The sequence below is a fragment of the Vigna angularis genome, chromosome 9 (assembly GCF_016808095.1).
Source record: "Vigna angularis cultivar LongXiaoDou No.4 chromosome 9, ASM1680809v1, whole genome shotgun sequence".
Taxonomy (NCBI): domain Eukaryota; kingdom Viridiplantae; phylum Streptophyta; class Magnoliopsida; order Fabales; family Fabaceae; genus Vigna; species Vigna angularis.
This window is the reverse complement of record NC_068978.1, coordinates 12577819-12597602: the sequence shown is the minus strand read 5'-3', so window position 1 is coordinate 12597602 and position 19784 is coordinate 12577819. Positions and strand designations below refer to the sequence as shown.

General features: G+C 33.1%; 2 protein-coding genes and 1 non-coding gene across 6 annotated transcripts; 1 reads left to right on the top strand and 2 right to left on the bottom strand.

Annotated features, from left to right (window-relative positions):
• Nucleotides 1–153: 153 nt before the first annotated feature.
• Nucleotides 154–261, bottom strand: LOC128194158 (small nucleolar RNA R71). Its single transcript, XR_008245473.1, has one exon. It is a non-coding gene; the product is annotated as a small nucleolar RNA R71 (small nucleolar RNA).
• Nucleotides 262–6667: 6406 nt separating this feature from the next.
• On the top strand, nucleotides 6668–9648 carry LOC108347164 (uncharacterized). Its single transcript, XM_017586317.2, has 7 exons — nucleotides 6668–6957; nucleotides 7066–7122; nucleotides 7309–7434; nucleotides 8172–8241; nucleotides 8767–8859; nucleotides 8984–9097; nucleotides 9251–9648. The coding sequence occupies exons 1-7, from the start codon at nucleotides 6806–6808 to the stop codon at nucleotides 9302–9304; spliced, it is 666 nt and encodes a 221-aa protein (XP_017441806.1). The 5' UTR covers nucleotides 6668–6805; the 3' UTR covers nucleotides 9305–9648.
• A 1069-nt stretch (nucleotides 9649–10717) lies between these two features.
• On the bottom strand, nucleotides 10718–16952 carry LOC108346356 (uncharacterized). 4 transcript variants are annotated; one of them, XM_052868846.1, is made up of 10 exons: nucleotides 16724–16863; nucleotides 15929–16035; nucleotides 15768–15845; nucleotides 15319–15426; nucleotides 14544–14691; nucleotides 13770–13859; nucleotides 12723–12777; nucleotides 12304–12426; nucleotides 11125–11181; nucleotides 10718–10987 (listed from the first exon to the last, which is right to left on the bottom strand). In XM_052868846.1, exons 4-10 carry the CDS (start codon nucleotides 15402–15404, stop codon nucleotides 10863–10865), a joined length of 684 nt encoding a protein of 227 aa, XP_052724806.1. In that variant the 5' UTR covers nucleotides 15405–15426; nucleotides 15768–15845; nucleotides 15929–16035; nucleotides 16724–16863; the 3' UTR covers nucleotides 10718–10862. The 4 variants fall into 4 exon arrangements, with proteins under 4 accessions (XP_052724806.1, XP_052724808.1, XP_052724807.1 ...); XM_052868848.1 differs by having other exon boundaries at nucleotides 15768–15827; XM_052868847.1 differs by lacking the exon at nucleotides 15768–15845.
• Nucleotides 16953–19784: the final 2832 nt, after the last annotated feature.

Here is a 19784-nt window from a genome sequence, read left to right as displayed (position 1 = left end):
CCCCAAAAATTGTTTTTAAGTCTTAATTGGTTAAGAAATTACATAACTGTTTAGTGTCGTGAGTCCTTTGGGATACGATACTTGGTCTTACCATTTTATATTACTTGATAGGATTCGGTACACTTGCCAGAGTCTTAACACATACCGGACAATAGCTATCAGAAAAGACATTTCTGGGATTAGGTAGCTTGGTGGAGAAAGCTTATATGAATACTGGGAGAGATTTAAGAAGCTTTGTGCAAGTTGTCCACACCACCAGATCTTTGAGCAACTCCTTCTCCAATACTTCTATGAAGGTCTAAACAACATGGAAAGGAGTATGATTGACCCTGCCAGTAGAGGAGCGCTTGGTGACAAGACGCTTGCTGAAGCAAAACATTTGATTGAGAAGATGACTTCTAACTCCCACCAGTTCAGTGCGAGAAATGATGCTATTGTTGTTAGGGAAGTGATGAGTGCATATTTATGCCCACATTTATGCTTTAAAATTCAAATTTTTGATGGGATATTTGTGCTTAAATGGTTGATTTAAAGTGGATCTGTGACAATTGGAATTATTGGGTTTGCGAATTAAAGAGACGTAAAAAGTGAGTTTTAGCGCATAAACTATTCTTGGATGTTCTAATGTTTATTTGTGCTGCTGGAATTAAAGCTTTATTGGTTCAAATTGCAAATTAAGGCCCAAAATCAGATTTTATTTGATAAATAATGTATAGATGGGCCAAACACGCAGTCTTTAACCTTGCACCTCCTAAAATGTCTACATACACTCTTATTTCTGAAACAGGCCAACAACCAAGGCCATACACTACACCTTTTCTCCTGCAACCCCTAAATTTTCCTACTCCTACCCCTCCTAAATCAGACTCTGCCAGATTCTGCCACGTGGCAGTCCACCACTAATAGATCCAACCACCAAGATAATGCCACGTCACTGATCCTATTGCACACCAAATAGACCAGTCAGCTTCTTCCACGTCACTATCTTCTTCAACCTTCAGAAAAACCACATAGTAAAACCCAATCTCTCACAAAACTCTTGTTTTTCACCATCTTCCTCGAACCAACACCATCGCGAGATCAATTCTACCTCCAGTCTTCATCAATCACGAATCAATTTCCTTCGAGCATCCCAGAGAGCAACCCCTCTTGCGGCGTAGGCAGCACAAGCTTCTTTGCTCAATTAAGAACCCTAATTTTGGAGAAAGAGATTGACACGTGGCGGGCACTCATTGGCGTGTTGATAACAGTTGAAAAATTGTTATTTTTATACTTAAAATTGATACCAAAAGCAACCTTTAACACTTAGAAACTAGCTTAGAATCATGCTTTTGTTCATATTTTTAGAAATAAGAGAGTTGGACAGGTTTATGCTTGATTTTAGTGTTTTATGCAGGTTTTAAGGTGAATTTGATGAAAGAAGTGGAGAAGGATAGAAATGGAATCAGAAAAGAACCAAAAAGTGCAAAAGAAGAAAAACCGTAAGTACCGCTCAGCGCCAGTTTACCGCTGAGCGGCACTCAGGAACACACGTTGGCTTAAGGTGAATTTGATGAAAGAAGTGGAGAAGGATAGAAATGGAATCAGAAAAGAACTCAAAAAGTGCAAAAGAAGAAAAACCGTAAGTACCGCTCAACGCTAGTTTACCGTTGAGCGGCACTCAGGAACACACGTTGGCTCCGTTGAAGGGTGAAAGTGCAGCTGAGGGGAGATTTGACTTTGCGCTAGTACCGCTGAGCGATGGTATTTTGGTCTTAGGCCCACTTTTCTGTAATATTGTGAATAGTATATAAGCTTTAGGACTTCCTAGGGTTTGTATCTTTGGCTGGAGACGAAGCAAACACACACCTTTCCACCCCTTGGAGAAAGATCTTGGATGCTAAGGCTACCTTCTCATCTTTCTAGGGTTCTATCTTTCATTCTTTCATTATTGTTCATCTAGTTTCACCATGAATATGGTGAACTAAACCTTTCTTGTTGTTGGGGAATCAATGTAATCTTGTGAAACTCTCATATATGGAATTAGTGTTTAAACATCTTATTTGAGATACATGCTTTCTTTCATCATTAGTTAGGGTTTTTCCTCTTTGCTCAAAGCATGCATTGTTTAACTCATTTGATGTCATGATTATTGATTTTAGTGATATGGACACATACGGTAAAATCTAGATCCGGGGAATTTCTCCCAAAAGTAATATCGCCTAGACATAGGGATATGAGGTTGGTTGCCTTTAAGCTTCTATGCTTCAGAATTAATTATTATGGATGTTAGGAATTGTATGAACTCGTAATTAAGGATAGGCTTTCTTGCAAGGTGATTTAGAGAGTGGCATTAACATTGATGAAAAGAATGATGAATTCCTAAAAGTATATGAGAGTGGATAAGATGAAATTGATTTCCCCAACAACATACTCATCCATATAATTCACTCCGTGTTTGTTTTCCTCTTTTCCCATTTATCAAACTCATGCATACATGTTTAATTATTGTCTTTTGCATTTGAAACCACAAGAATTTGTTCACAAGTCTTGAATAATCAACAAATCATATAACTAACTAGGTCGTGAGTCCTTTGGGAAAACGATACTTGGTCTTACCTAGTTTATTACTTGATACGATTCGGTCACACTTGCCGAGGGTTAAACAAGTTTTTGGCGCCGTTTTTCGGTGTTCATAAATTTGTCATCACGCGTCATCTTGAGTAAAAAATGGTCAATGATGTTTGAATCTGGTAAAAGGTGGTCAAGTGAGGGGCTTTCCTGTAATTTCAGAAATTAAAAAGGAGGCTAAAGTGCAGATAGTGGAAATTTCAGGGTATTTGTGCAATTTTGGAAATTTAGAAAAGCTAAAAGATAAAATTCAGTTGTTGAATTAATTTAATTTCGGAATATCAACAGAAAATATCTTCCAAATAATGTTATAATTATCTAAATCTTTTAGTTATTTGGAAGATATAAGATAAAAGATTCTGTCAACTGAATATTAAGAGTCCAAGCCCAATCAAGCCCTATATAAAGAGACCCAAGGGAGGCAGAAAAGGGACTTGACTTCACTTCATTCATTCATTCACCACTTCTCTCTCTCTTATTTCATCTTGTATTCAACTCCATTCATGGAGAGCTAAGCATCTAGGGTTATTCTGCTGTAATTCCATTATGGATTTTGAGGTTAGATTGAGTTAATGCAATTGTTTATTTTGATTATTGATTTAAGTTGTTCTCTCTCTATGTCTTTCATCTCTCTATCAAATTAAAAGCAAAGATTTTTGCATCATAATGTGTTTGAATCTACATGCATATTGATTATATGAGTTCTAGGGTTTCTAGGTTTAGTTGAGAATCTACTTTGATTTAATTTAGGAACTTTCATATGATTAAATGGTTTTTACTATTAATTGAGAATGTACTTTGATTGGTAGTAATAATTTCAACTATAATCAATTGAGAATTTACTTTAATTGATTAGTTTTTAATTTGGTTAGGCGATTTAAGAATAGACATGATTAAACACAATAGGATTTGATTGAGAATATACTTTGGTTGAACTCATTGTGAATAATCTAGAAAGGTTTTTTATAACAGTTAAAAAACTGTTATTTTTATACTTAAAATTGACTTCAATTACAACCTTTATGACTTAGAAATTAGCTTGAACTCATGATTTTGTTGAATTATTGGAAATAACAGAGTTGGACAGGTTTTATGCTTGATTTCCTTGTTTTTGCAGGTTTTTAGATGAAATTGATGAAAGAAGTGAAAAGGGATAGAGATGGAATCAGAAAAGGACACAAAAAGTGCAAAAGAAGAGAATCCTCATGGCCAAGGCATTTAACAAGGTCGCGGGCAGAGAGGTGGCGGGGCAAGTTGTTGATGATCCTCACAGCCTCTAGGTCAGTCGGGTTTAAAAGGAGGACCGGATAAGCCTTTATTTTTCGAGGCCTCCTCATGGAATTCGGATCGACCGGTCTCCCTTATTATGACCATAAAGTATTGGTCTTTAAAATTGTTAAAAGAATGAGAAAAGGGATTAAATAAATATCTATCCTTTACGAACGTTAACAACCTTGCTTCGCGAGAGGGCGGACGTCGAAATAATGTAGAAGGATAGGAACGGTAGGAGTTATCCCCAGGGCATAGCACATTGCTACGAATGCTTGAACCGAAGCCCATGCGTTCAGATGCAGCTGCGAAGCAGCGACATTGAGTTCGCGGAGGACGGTCGACTGAAAGGGGGTAAAGGGAACCCGAACGAAAAGTTGGCTAAACAAGTAGGTGTATACGAAAAAGAAGTCGTTCATGCTCAACTCTTTCCCGTGAAAGACCCGCTCGTTCTTTCGACTAACACCCAACCGTAACAGCAGGGCGTCCTCAATGTCTCTAGCAATCCATAGATTGTCCACCCGCCATTTCAACTTTCTTTTTGTACCATATTCCGATACATAGAGACTTACGTCGTGAGACACCCAATCATCACCCCGAACGATCGACAAGCCATCAACCGGCACCGGACCCACGTCGTCGATATTTATGCCCCCCTTTAACAGATGGATGGCCACCCCGTTAATCACTCTCTCCGCAATATACACAGGAGACTAGGGCTCTACTTCCTCTTCCCCACTGTGTACAGGAGATAAAGGACGTGAATCCCCGTCCCCGTCGGACCTCTCGAGGTAAGAAGACGACACTGAATCAGGAGAAGAAGACCGACCGCCATTGTCCGCTGCACCCCCGTCACCTCTGCCCAACAACTCCAACGACGATGTGACATCAATAATTGTCATTTATTACCTAAAGGGAAAAAGAATGCTTTGAGCCGGAAGCAGAAGAAGAAGAAGTGGGAAAAGGTGAGAGTGACAACGTCCCTACCCACCTATTTATAGAAAAAATTTTGAAAATCGTTGACACATCACAACCGTTAAAAAACAACACGTCCAACGACTAAGATTCGAGGGCGCTTCAACGACTCAAATTTGAAATCACACGAGCACACGACACGTGTTTTCCCGCCCAGAGGCCATCCCAAAATAGAGCGGACGACCATCAAGCCACTCCATGACATACTGAGGGCAATCTAACTAGAACCCTACATTAACTATGTTGCTTAGGGTTCGGGGGGCCTGTGTACCATAGGGGCCGAACGACCATAAAGCCACCATGTGATCCACCTAGCCAGACGGTTGATAATGAATGACCTGTGTGTATCGTATGGGATGGACAACCATAAAGCCACCATGTGATCAACCTAGCTGGACGGTCAGTAATGAACGGCCGACGAAAGTCCATAATCAGGTATTCCTACAAAGATTAAAGTAAATAATGATTAAAGGTATTGGGCTGGGATTGGGCCGTATCAAGATTCCGCTAATTCCAAACCCACGACGAAAACTATAAATACAGGTTAAAGGTAAGAGGTAGGTAAGAGTATTTACTGTGAATTTATTATTATTACATTGAGCTACCGAACGGACAATTTATTGACTGTTTTCACAAGTACACCTCTGAACGGAAATAACTCGACTTTACACCCAAAACATAACGAATTTATACATTCAGAATTAATGAAATTTAGAATATCAAAGGGAAGGCAATAACATTGTAAACGGGGTTTTCCTGGAAAATGAGTGATATTGAAGTAAAACCAGAAGCTCAGATAAGGGGAAGTAAAATTGTAAGTATTGAAAGTGTTACATCAATTATTAATTAGATATTAAGATTAATTTAAGTATATATATATATATATATATATATATATATATATATATATATATATATATATATATATATATATGTGAATGTAAATTTTACAAACTCATTTTGGAAAAATAAATTTAAAAATTCACTTTATGTTTGTTAAATATATTATTTTGTTCATAATCGATATTTATTAATGTCTAATTCTTAACAAAATAGAAAAATAAGTAAAACTGAAACCTTGTTTCCAGATGGAAAAGGAGAGAGCGGGAGATTGAGCTTGCACAAGAAGGAAAGTTCTATGAGTGCGACTTCGTGACTTCCCTCTTAGGAAGAGAAATTCCTCAACCGAATTTCTTATAAAAATTGTTTTGTAATAATTATTCTAAAATAAAACAATCTTTAAAAAGGAAGTGTAGATTTATTGAATTTATGATTTCACTCACATAGGATATAATTTAGTGTTGATTTAAGAAGGATATGTTATAAAGTTACATCAGCTCAATTTATAATATTATATATATCTAATATATATATTTTTTACAAGGATCATATGTATTCTAATATAAGTTTTTTCTTCTACTTCTTCTATTAATCTAGGTTTTCATCAGGGTACCTTAGAACTGATTAATTAGTCTTTACAATTAAGAAGAGTATACTTTAGTCTTTCTGATGTGTTTATGACAGTAAAAAACTGTCATATAAAAGGAAAAATTACTATTACATACTATATAGTTTTCTTTTTATCAATTTTGCAACAATAGAAAAGTATTCATAAATAATAGATGTAAGTATAAAAGAAAACTAAAATTATACATTTTAAAAAATTGAATCTGAATTCATCAATTTAAATCAAGTCTAAAAATATTCAACATCAAAAACCTCTTTTTTTTTTCTTGATTAAACATTCAAATATATTTTTTTCTTGATATCCAATCCAAATAAAAAAAAATGGTGCTGAGAGGAAGATTTCCACCGTCGACTTTCTTTTATTCATCACATGATTCACATCTTCTTCTCTAATATTTTAAGTATCACATTGTTCAATTTCGGATCATAAATAGTCCCAAGTTCCTTAATTTTCTCAAACCTTCGTCACTTTCTCCTCCAAACAATGGCTTCAGCGACACCTTCAAGCTCCTTCTGCAGCTACCTCAAGGTTTGCACCAAACCTAACAATGGTAGAACCAGAGCTTCCCCTTTTCCTCGCATTCTGTTCTGTCAGAAGCACCACGATGATGTTCCCACCGACCAAATCAACCGAAGGTTCTTCGCACTCTTGCTTTTCTTACTTTTATCTATTGATGTTCATGACTGTTCTTAACCGTCTTCTAAAATTTATTCACTTTTCAATTCTTTTTTGGAATATTGAAGAGAACTCATATTGAGAAGCAGTGAAATAGCGACCATTGGTGCTATCTTCAACTTCAGGTAACCTACCTTTGTTTTTGAATAAAAAATGTATTGTTTTAATGTAAATTTAATTCAAGATTTGATTTTGTTGATGGGTATTGAGACCCTTTTGATTTTTAGTTTCGGTTTTGCTTTTTGTTGGAAATGGGTGGTTGTTAAAGAAGATAATTTGGTTTGGGTTTTGTGTTTTGGTGGCGCATGCAGTGGGAAAAAACCTGATTATCTTGGAGTGCAGAAAAACCCACCAGCATTAGCTCTGTGTCCAGCAACTAAGAACTGTGTATCAACTTCTGAGAATATCAGTGATCGCACACATTATGCTCCTCCTTGGTAAAACCTCCCTTCTTTTCCTCATTTTAATTTTAGTATTGGTTTTATGGGATTATATGAATATGTGAATTAATTGCAAGTTTTTAGTTGTGTTTAGATAAACAACTTAAACACCTTAGTTCAGTGTTTATGGATTAAGTGCTCGTAATGTAGGTAATTATGTATAAGTTGGTACTGTGATTAAATTATTTTAATACAATACAGGTTCTAAACTATTTCCACAAGCTATTCTTGAAAAGCTTGTTGAAATAAACTGAAAACAACTCATAAAAACATCATAAAGTTATTTTAAACACCTAGACTTGCAAAAATACTTGTATTATAAGTCTAATTAAGTTTTTCAAGCATTTTCAAAGATGATGTATTTCCATTAGGAGCCTTGATTTTTGGATAAGACAAGTTGTGTCAAATTTGCGTGCTGAGAACAATCTGGTAAGCCAAATTTAGGAGATAAGTACTCAGGGTTTGTTTATTTATCTTTTGGATTTCGTGCGAAAGATGTTATGAAATACTTGTGAGAATCACGTTGCAATAAACAAAGTGCACTTGGAACAATTTATCACGTTTCAAACTGCGTGAAAGTTGTGCAATCTTTACTTTTCGTTTTATCAGACAAAAGAAACTTTTCTGTAGATTGATCTTTGTATTGTGTATGGTCCCACCAAATTCCAAACTTTATTATTGGACATAGATGAATCATGATGTCACTTTGTTTTAATATTTTCCTTCTTTATCAGGAACTATAATCCTGAAGGCAGGAAAAAGCCTGTGAGCAGAGAGGAAGCAATGGAGGAACTGATAGACGTTGTAAGAAAATCTAACTGAACTGAAATCATGAATTATGTCATTGGATTGAATTTTTCTTTGCCTTCCTTTACTCTGTCAACATTGATTATAATTTATAACAATTTATCAATGGAGGGTTAGTAAGTAGTATACTTTGCAACTAACTATTTCTATTACACTCTCTTTTCTGTTTTTTGGTTACAATTTATTGAAAGTGATAAAGTTACAAAGGAAACTCATTCAACTAGGAGTGAAACCTGCATAATTTGAACATTTTTAATAAAATTTTACTAATAACAAAGAGTTATATAAAAAACAGTGTTGAAGATCTTTCTTTAACTGGTGATTTAGTTAAATCATACTATTTGAGTGGAGATAACACTCATCTTAATTGTGAGTCTGTTTTGTAGGATCAAATTAGATCTAAACTTTAATTATGATGCTAATCTTTTTCTAATTTGTAACTTATAACTGGGTCGTAATAGTTGTATATTTGCACTTTCTCAATCATGTAAGTTAAAAACCAGTTCTGGATTGCTTTTACAGATTGAGTCAACAACACCAGACAAATTTACACCAAAGATAGTTGAAAGGAAAGAAGACTATATCCGTGTAGAGTATCAAAGCTCAATCTTGGGGGTATGTGTAACTTACATCTAAAGAAATTAATCATGAAAAAGAAAAATAACCATTTTAAATATTTTAGCTGATATCAAGAGCCATCTTTAATTTCCTTCTCCTTTTCTCTGTCTTGTTTTAACAGTTTGTGGATGATGTTGAGTTCTGGTTTCGACCTGATAAGGGTTCCACTGTGGAGTATAGATCTGCATCTCGGTTGGGAAACTTTGATTTTGATCTGAATAGGAAAAGAATAAAGGTATGGTTTGTTTTATCCTCCTATCATGTGCTTTCTCTATGGTTACATAAAAAATTGTTGGTTTGCATGACAAAAAACTTCCTTTTCCCTCAAATCATGTCAAATACCTGTTCAGTTTTTGTATGATTCACTAAATGTGTTGGTTGGTGTCAGGCACTGCGACAAGAATTGGAGAAGAAAGGATGGGCATCTCAAGACACGATATGATGATTGGAACAAATCTCATTGAAACAAATCTCACAAAATCATCATTGAAAGTAATTTTTTTTCTTTGATGATTGGAACTAACCCCGTATCATCTTCAACTTCTTTAGTTTCTCCACTTGTTTACTCTTTAACTCAGTTCAATCTACAATCAATCATTCTTGTTTGGAGAATTTTTATTTCTTGTGGTGGAAAGTTTGTCTACGTTTTTCTAATTTATGACACATCGATGCCATGTTTTCAAAGACTTTCTAATTTCCTTAATATTTTTAACTAGGGATGAGAATTAAGTCTGTCAGCTTGCATACATTTGTTTTGCATAATATAAATGTATGTCTTGCAATTCATATTAATTTTTCTATATTTTATTATTGTGTAGCATTATTTCATTAATATAATATATTTGTAAGTACAGATTTTATTTTGTAAATAGTAAATAATAAATGTTTATTCTCTTATAGTAAATAGTAAATAATTAATCTTTTAAAATTTTCAGTAATTGTTTTATTTACCAAATTCTGGCCTTTTATAACATACTCAAATTTAGAATTAAGAAATTACAGAATATTTTGTGAATTTATTTTTGAAATTTGTGTCAAATTTGAGGCAAATTAATATTGCATGAATTTTTTGAAATATTTATATAATTAAATAAAAAAACCATGATTAATTAAAATTAAAATTTAGCTTATTCACTTCAATACTTACACAAGTGTTTTTCTTTAACAAACTACTTCAAAAATTTGAGAAATAAATTGGTAATAAGGTTATCAAACAACTAATGTGTTGATTATCCTACTCTTATGGGATAACATAATAAATAATTGATGAAATTAATCTTTTTGATATGTTAAATAACTGATTACAAATAAAATAGATTACTCTTTCCTGTAATACATTGTAAACCAAGTATGGAAATGGCCGTAGAAATATGTTTACATGACCTCTCTGTGGTAAATAATTTGTGAAATATACACTTATAAATAGTTAAACTTTGATACATTTCCACTCTTATATTTTTGAGTTGTAAATTTTATTAAACAAAATTATATGAAATTTTTAAGAGAATTATTTTAAAAATTAATCTTATTATACTCTATCATCCATGAAAAATAATGATATAAAAATTCTTTATATTATCAACGCACCTTTTTTTTGTTTTCGCTGATAGAGATTCTGTCAATGCATCCCAATTAAATTAAAAAATATATTTCACTCATTTAGTTACAGATTATTTAACACGAGAAGAAATTTATTTAATGCAACAAACAAATATACCTAAACTGCAATACTCAAAAACCAAATAATTTTAGTATTTAGTCATTGAAAGGTAACTCCTATAATTTTCAAATAACTATAAGTGATTAGAAGTCAACAAGATATAATGATAATGGTACATAATACACTATCTCTACATATATGAATAATAACTCAATTATCCAAAGTAACGTAACTGAATTCTCTAAGAAGACAAAAGAAACAAGAAGCCAAATAATAATTCTTGCAAGAGGTTTACACAATCATATCTAATAATCCTCAATTTACTATGATTCTGAGAGTTTCAAAAGGGAATAGGCTGTCTGCTAGGCCATGATTCTATCTTCTCAAAAAATTTGGGAGGAATAACGCCATCAAAACCTTCCGTCAAGATTACCTTGTTGTCAGAAATGTAAAGCTTCATACCTTCTGAAATAGGATAAAAAACATATCAAGAAGCAATCAGTAGTCTTTACTTACCATCATCAAACAACAAAGAAATTAACATTTCAAGATGAGGTTGTTCGCATGAAGAACACATTGTTTGGAATATTGTCTTATCATACCCTCCAATGCTTTTCTGACGTCAATAAAGATAAGAACATTGACATCTCGCCTCATACCTGGGAAAATCAAAATAAAAAAGATGAGTAATTGGAACAGTGAGGAAGCAAGTCTAAGTGCCAAACTGTTAGAGCCTAATGCTTCTAAGGAAATAGCTGATACTACTAAAGATTAGTGCTTTCATATGCTAAACTAATTTCATAGGACGATTGGGATGACAGAACATAATAATTCCCATCTAAACCAAGAGGAGTGATAGGAACTGAAACTCAAGGAACTAGCCTTGATTACACTCCAATTACCATAAGAAGCAATAGAAACTGCAAAAAGAAAAAGTACTCAAAGGATGTTTTCTGCAGAGTGACAACAATCACCCTACAGTGATACCCCTCACTCCCTGGCCCCCTCATAACCATGTCCCCTCCATGATTCCCCAGCTCTGCCTCTCCAATCCCCTCATGACAGCTTCCCATTTAGCCCCCTCCACTCCTTCACTAACAAAATTCTCCTTCCCAATTATACTCTTCTTAACCCTTTTCTTCTTTCTCTCATAAACTTTAGTTTGAGGCCCCACTGCCATCTACCAAAGAGACTTCCAGTTCAAAGGTCTCCACCCTCCAATCGACGATAAGTTGTGAAAGGCTTAAAAGATGCAACTAGATCCAAGCTGTGATCATTAATGGTACTTCTGAGACATGTATTGTTTCACTATATTAAAACAACCATTTATAATATTAATATGGTTAATCATTTGCAGAGAAATAACTAGTTACTAATGGAGTATAAAAGTATACGAACATTTTTCTTCCAAGCTTACCAAAAGATTTAGGTAATCCCATATAACTTTGGATGTTGGGCTAATTATTATATGAATCCCTTTTATGAGTAGGATTTAGCATTTCTACTACCCTGGCCTTGGTGAAAACTCTTGAACAAAGATGATAAAAGGAAAACTTTAAATTGGTCGTTTGGATTCCACATTTGGTCAAAGATACATTATCAACAAAAACAGAGATATCCAGTGTCACTCCTTCTGGCTTTTAAATTTAAGTATCAAAATTTCATCCTTAATATTCCCCTAAAGGAAAATTAACTTGCCTAGCTAAAATTTTAAACAAAAATATCAAAATGTAAACTACAATATTTAAATAGGATTCATTTTAAATAGTATATCACGTTACCACTAATTACTTCTCCATCTGTTGGTAAACCACAAGAGAAATGAACATGCAATCTTTTCATGCGCTTCAGCCCAGATCCTAGAATTGATTCCAAGTTCTTTCTGTAGGTTCCATGGACACAAACTGCATACAACAAAATCAAGTAAATGAAACAAATAAAATATAAATACAGAAAAAAAAAATTCACAGAATGAGTTGAAAAGGCAGATGTACAGATCTTAAGTAATTAAAATTGTGTTAATATAATATCAGGTTGTTGGAAGACATTAAGTTTGTAACATATCCACCATTAAAGTGATAAACTTAAATTATAAATATGTACATAGCATCATAACATTCAGAAATTAGTGTGTTGCTATGTACAGCGTTCATCATAGCTTGAGTTTAGTTAAAAAATTCCAAATCTAATGATTATGCACCTGGAACTTCTTCGGCTGAAAGGATTGGTTTCAATAAGCTTTCAGTTTCAACAGTCTGCAGATGAAAAGTCAATAAGTGTAAGGGCAGATGGACAAAGTTAAATGAATTCAAGATTCAAAAGTTCAACATAAAAGTGACAACATTATTTTACTATTTTTAACTGCTAAAAAAATGGAAACAGAAAAAGTATTAGTGACACATATGCTTAAGAGCAAAAGGCAAGCAACAGAATTTGGCAAGGCTGGGGACAACATTACAGGCATAATTTTTTCCTGTCACTTGACTGGAAATTTTAAAGATATATTAAGAGAATATGCAGCCCAGGGTTAAAAAAGGTTTAGCTCATTAACAACATAAAACATTGATAATACTTATTAAAAATATTTCTTGGCTTTCAAGATAGAATACTGGCTGCTACAATCCCGATTCCATCTAATGTTTGTTCTGTTTAAACCTTTTGTTTTATTATATCTCCATCAACCTTAAGGCATTGTTTAAACAGGTTGGAACAGGAAAAAGCATAATATACGAATTCTGTTCTATGTCTGGTATAGTTTAAAATGAGAACAGAACATAAGGTTAGAAAAGTGAATAGAATAAAACAGACTGTCCTATTCGATTATGTTCACATGCCTAGCTCCACTGTACGGTCTAAAGGCATAAAAGGAAAAAACTCACACGACAAATGTGTTATTTTCAGAACTGAGGAACAATAGTGTAATTTGTATCTAAAGTGCTTTGGACTTCATTTAACCATGAAAGAAATGAATATATAAGGGAAGTCATATTCGCATTCTTATAAAGAAAACAAAAAACTCAGGAAGTTGACAAATGAAAGTGAGTACAACACAAGACAGTAAGCATTGTTGAGTTTTTAATTGGCATCTTAACATGACAATGGCAAAAGAAAATTTTAACAGGAAATTAGATGCATAACCACATGTTGCATTCCAGGTATAGAATTGACGTTCTATTATTTCTTCAACACTTCAAAAGTAAATTGGATACATGAAGTTTTCATCACTTGATAAAGAGGAATACGCTACCGTTACTGTGTGGCCTTGGTTTGCACGTATTAATAGTTCCCCATTCTCTTCCATGAGGCTAAACCGTTGCTTATTGTCTCTTCGAACAGCCTAAGAGAGTAACCAAAAGATATTTTAGAATAAAATGTTTTTCTTTCAGTTAATTCACAATATGACAATATGGAGTTACAACAAGTTGTTTACAAGAATGAAAAAATAAAACCAAATACAAATAAGTATAACTTAGACAAAAAAAGTTATATAAGCATAAATAGTCATTCAAAGGCAACAAAAGCCCCGTACAGTACTAAAATTTAAGTTAAAATTTAAGAGTAGGTCAAAACCACTAATATAATCAACATGTAAATTCTTTGCAAGACACAAAAATACCCTGCTAATGTTCCTAGTCAATTTCCTAAATTATTAACTTATAGCAGAATTAGTTGCTGAAAGCAGAAATGATGGATCAGGTACATTCTTAAGCTGTTAGCCATATTCTGACTGCTTTTACAAGAGAAAGACAAATATCAATCCTCTAAAATTCTACATAAATACAAGGAATTTATCTTTAACACACAATACAATGAAGTGATCTTCCATGCTTCATAAGAATAAAAATTGAAGAGTTCATCTATTATCAACAATATGACAATCTTATATCCTTTATATTTTCACCCATATGCTTCTTAGATAATGTGACTCAAGAATCTAATTACAAAATAAACGTATTGACAAGGCAGAATAAAAATGGAATGAACACGTGCTGAAAGAGAGAAGTATATGAAAATAATTGACCTCCTTAATATCATCAACAGTGTGTGATCTCAATGGAATATTAGCAAAAGTCTTCATATTCAGCTTTAGCAAATCATTAACTTTCACAAAACCATCATTTCGCATATTCAAATTCAATTCAGATGCCATATGTCGCAAAATTCGTGTCCTGCACATATTCAACAGAGATAAATTGAGAGTATTTACTTCCTAGAAGAATCAAGCAAAAAACAGCTTAATTAAGATATATCACTGATAGGAAATGGATAGTTTATGAAAGAAAGAGAAAAGGGAATAAAGCAGGGGAGAAGCGTTAGGTAGTTATAACTGTATTAGTTTTTGGGCGGGAAATAAAGCTCCTATAAAAGAGCTATTGTATTCTGATATTGGACACCTTTTGAATTGTATTCGTGTATAGACAGGATTATTCCTATCCTGTGGAGAGAGAAACTTGGCTCTCTTGGTGGGTGTGGCTGTGCAGTTATACAAAAATATACAGTTCATACTCTTTTTCTGTTTGTTTTGTGTGTGATAGTGCGAATTAGATAGGTTTCCAATTCAGAAACCTATCAATCACAAAGCTCATTGGCTCTGTTGCTGAAATCTGAAGCAAACAAATTCCGTAGTTTTCCCAAACTTCTTTCCACACAGAAAAAGAATAACAATGCCACTGGATATTTCATACAAAAAACAAAACACAACAACTGATGAAAGTCACATTTGGCAGCCATGAAGGAAGGAAATAAAGGCAATGTTTATGAAAAATAAAAAATCATTAGAGAGAAGTAATGCTTACAGGAGCCTACCAAGAACGTCAATTTTGTCCTTTCCTGAGCCACTTCCACCACCACGCCCTCTTGTTTTTTCTCTATCATTTTTCATATCAAAAGCCTTTCCACGGCCACTGCCAGAATTGAACATAAATATCAAAAAGCATAAAACCTCCTGATTGATTCCATGATGGTAGCTACTGAGTGAATTGATAAGTGTACATAATGTAAAGCAATCTATGACAGAAACTTATTCATAGTCTTGAACCACAACAATGAAGTAGGAATTCCATTACATTGAAGGAGATACAGTCAAAAATACAAAAATTAAAGAAGAATTATAATGAAGCTAATTAAAACTTTGAAGGAGAGATGTAGGGATAGAAATCTAAAGTAAAGAGGAAGACTAGTACAGCCCTTAGAAGGAATACTAATTGATTCCTTGCCTTCCTTCTCGTTTTACTGTTTTACATGCCTTAAATTCTTTTGATCTGCAGTTCCTCCTCCAAATCCAATCCAATTCCCTTGTTTTCAGCTACAATCAACACTTGTCCTTATAACCAACTAGACAAATTCAGCACAAGACTCAACAATCACTACATTACCTCACCTCCCCCATTAAGAAAAATAAAATACCTTGTCCTTAAGGTCAAAGTTACGATAGTCCAGCCATAGGAAGGAGCACGCTCCCAAAGTAGCTTTTGTTACGTCAAACCCATTTCCATGAAATAAGAGCTACAATCCTATAATCACAAGCAAAAGTTGATGTATACAGACCAATGAAACCGCACATCTTAAGCTTCAATCTTCAAGAGTTTAGTACACTAGAAAAGAATACTTCAAGATCATTGTATCATTGTCCAAGAGAAGCATTGAATCACCAACCATGTAAAGCCAACAAAACGTCTCTATTTCATCTCCTTGAGTAGTGAAAAACATCAAAATGTTCAATCACAATAATTCACCCACAACAAAACGATGGCAATCTCCAATATAATGATATAACCGTAATTCCAAATATGAAAAACGACGTAGCTTCCCATTGCACGTAGCTACATCGATAACATCATCTAAGCCTTCGATTCACAATCGCATTCCCTAAACCGAACAAATCCTTCGAAATTCACAGCATTTGAACAGAGGCATTCTGATATAAAGAAAGTAATTCCAAGAATCCCAATTCTAAGACGTAGGGGATTTGGGCCAAAATAATCCGAACTGAATTTTATTCTAGAAGAAGATAATACAAAGAAGAGTCTGAATGAAATCCATTATCACACCTACAACAGCAGCAATTATGTTCTTATATAATTGCTAATTAAAATGAAAAACTAACTCATTTACTACTAACAAACAATTATACCATATTCCGAAAAGAGAAACGAGAAATTGGTGAGTTTGGAGGAAGGAGAAGGAGATACGAGAAATTACCTGGGAGAGGCGTGAGCGTAAGAGGAAAAGTGGTTATTGCTGCCATTGTCCATCGGAGATGAAGCACCGAACCTGTGCAGGAGAGAGCAAAATCCAACAGTGAGGACACGTGGACGGAGGAGACCGCAGCGGCGTAAAATATTGATGCTGCTGTTGCTCACCGAAGCAAACATGGATTGGAATTGGAGATGGAAGAAACAGAAAAATAGAATATGGAAGACGATTTTGGAGCAGTGGAGAAATATTAAATTGCAAACTAGTCCTTATCACAACATTTTCAACTTTTTTTAAAATATAAGAATTAACCCAATAACACATCTCTTTTTTTAAGTGTTAATTGTTTAATATTTATTATTTTTAAAATGTGTATGTTAAAAGAATTCTGGAACTTGAATTTAAAATATATGAGAAGACAAGCTTTAAAAATTTTGCTTTGAATAATCTAAAGGTTTTGAAATATACTTTTAAAAATTAAATAGAATAGTACAAAAAATTAGGATGTTGGTTAAAAACGAAAATAGGGAATAATGTATTTTTTAAAATGATACTATTGTATTATTATTAAAAATGTATGATTTAAGATATTTTAATTAATGAATACATTATTATGAAAAAAATTTAGAATTAAATCATGACTAAAAATTATTAATTTATATACATTATAACGGTCAACCAGTTACTTGGCAAGTAATTCCACAATTTCTTTTGTGCATCAAATAATAATATTAGTAACAAAAAAATTACAATCATTCAAATTCATAGAAGAATACAAAGCATAATAGCAGCCATTTTAGTAATATCGTAATTCATGGACTATTATAGCTCCTTCAAGTCCGTTTCAATAAAATTAACGAAAATGACTGAATTGTAATTATTCAAAATCTGATAATCAAATTGAAATTTTGAAACAAATACAAAGACCACTTGATGATTTAAATTTAAATATATTTATAGTTTATAAATTTGTTCACAAAATTAAAATTTCATACTTTTTAAAAATAAATAAATATAATTTTTTATTTCAATTACATTAATTTTATTTTAGATATTAAACAATTATTTTTAACTGGAATGTGTAAATAATTTAAACTCTACATGAAATATATAAGAAAATAATTGATAAATAAATCAATCGCTTAACTTGAAAAAAATATATAGTTAAGTTAAGAATACTATTTATTATTTTTTAAATTTTACCAAAGTTTGATATAAATGGATGAATTTCAAATTCCCGGAAAATTAATAGACTAAATACACTTTATCATTTAATTAATTTAAAAAAATGAAATGATTGCTTAATTTGTAATATTGTTCGCGATGAAAATAAATTTTACAATATTTAAATTTTAAAATGCTTATTCCGTAAATTAAATAGTTATAATATAGAGAGGTGAAAGAGTGACTGAACTTCAAAAAAAAATACAAATATTGGTTTGTTTTCGTCTTTGACGATAGATTGGAAGGAGTTTTTTTGGTAGAAGAACGATATTTTTTTACATGACGAGTAATTGTTACATTCATTTGATACGGTATGAAGTCCATTTTTAAAATACTGATAAAGGATAATTTTAGAAACAAAACTATTTTTAAAATTAATTACGTTATATGTTTTGTCAAAATCCCCAATTCCTTATCTCTCTTGTCTTTTCTCGTGTTCTCTCATCTTCGCACACCACTGGCCGCAACATTATTAGAAGAAGGAACCATCTTAAGGACATGAAACAGTTAATAGAGTTATCCTATGACCAAGAAAGAGGCCCATTTGGAAGAGCTCTAAACCAGAGCACACCACTTGTCGCACTATTGTGTGAAAAGGAAACCATCGTAATAGCCTGCAATGTTGAATACAGTCATCCTATGACCAAGCAAGAAGGTCAATTGGAAGAGGCTGGGGTTGAGGGTCATGCTAGTATAAACCTGCATTTACATAAAAGGAGTTAGGTTGTAGGTATTTTTCTTCTTTTTCTTTTATAAGAACGATAGATGTAGAGTGGAGAGAACCTTTTATTGTGTTTTTTTTACCATCATCTTCAATTATGAGGAGAGTGATTCTGTTTTTGGATCTAAGTTCTCGAGATAGAGGTTGTTTTTACAAGAGGCTTCTTGAGTAGAGTTAAAGGTGGATTTAGTAAATGGAATAAGGCTTTAATTTTGAAAGCCCAGTATGAGTTGTTTCCTTTATTAGTTTAAATTTCAAATTTTTTTCACAAATGTATATTTTGCTTTACTTCTTAACTATGTAATTTTCTTGCACTTTGGATGGTGTATCAATATTGAATTTGTTGATTTGAAGCTTCATGCACTAAACTTCCAGTTTTGCACATGCTAGTTTTGGATAAGAGGAAAGTGAGAGTTTTGGGAATGAAAATCAATAAAAAGAGTGAAGAGTGAGTATGTATGATGTAGAAACAATTCAGGTTGATTTCTGTTCGAAGTTTGGAAAGTAATTGTGTGAATTGCATATAAAGAATTTCAATAAGCTAAATAAAGAAGAATAAAATTGTTGCCTCAATATATAGTCAATTTCGGTATTTTGTTGTATTGGTGCAGTAACTGGTTATCCACATGAAATTATATGGTTATTTGTTTTGGTCATTCTGCACAATAAGGAAGTTCTACAGATGATTTAACGCGGTCTGATTTGTTGGTGCGGTAAATGGTTATCCAAATCATGTGATGTGGTTCTTTGTGACTGTCATTTTGTACAAAAAAGAAAATGTTTGAGATGGACAAGTGTCATATTTTGTGGTCAAATATGTGGTTATCCAGTCAACGTTATGTGGTTAGTTGTTATAGTCTTACTGTACAACAAGAAATTATTTAGGGTTAAATATGTTTTTCGTCCCTTAAGTATCACATTATTTTGGATTTAGTCCTTACTCGAAACTTTGATGGTTTTTAGTCCTCGTAGTTTCTCTTATTATTAGTCCTTAAAATTGGACGGAGTTAACTTTTAGTAGATGTGGCAAACGGCGAGGCCACGTCTTATGCCAGCTTGCCTTTTCACTCTCTGCCACGTTGCTTGTGCCTGAGAACTTCGTTCGTCTTCTCCAGCAGAGCC

Excerpts from the sequence above, each read along its gene's own strand:
- LOC108347164 (XM_017586317.2), top strand. The coding sequence starts at position 6,806 with ATGGCTTCAGCGACACCTTCAAGCTCCTTCTGCAGCTACCTCAAGGTT. Across the intron at positions 7,435-8,171 it reads ACACATTATGCTCCTCCTTG|GAACTATAATCCTGAAGGCA; the intron begins GTAAAACCTCCC and ends CTTCTTTATCAG. Across the intron at positions 8,860-8,983 it reads ATCAAAGCTCAATCTTGGGG|TTTGTGGATGATGTTGAGTT; the intron begins GTATGTGTAACT and ends TTGTTTTAACAG.
- LOC108346356 (XM_017585428.2), bottom strand. The coding sequence starts at position 16,896 with ATGTTTGCTTCGGTGAGCAACAGCAGCATCAATATTTTACGCCGCTGC. Across the intron at positions 15,427-16,723 it reads TACGCTCACGCCTCTCCCAG|TGGCCGTGGAAAGGCTTTTG; the intron begins GTAATTTCTCGT and ends CAATTCTGGCAG. Across the intron at positions 14,692-15,318 it reads GACGTTCTTGGTAGGCTCCT|GACACGAATTTTGCGACATA; the intron begins GTAAGCATTACT and ends GAATATGTGCAG.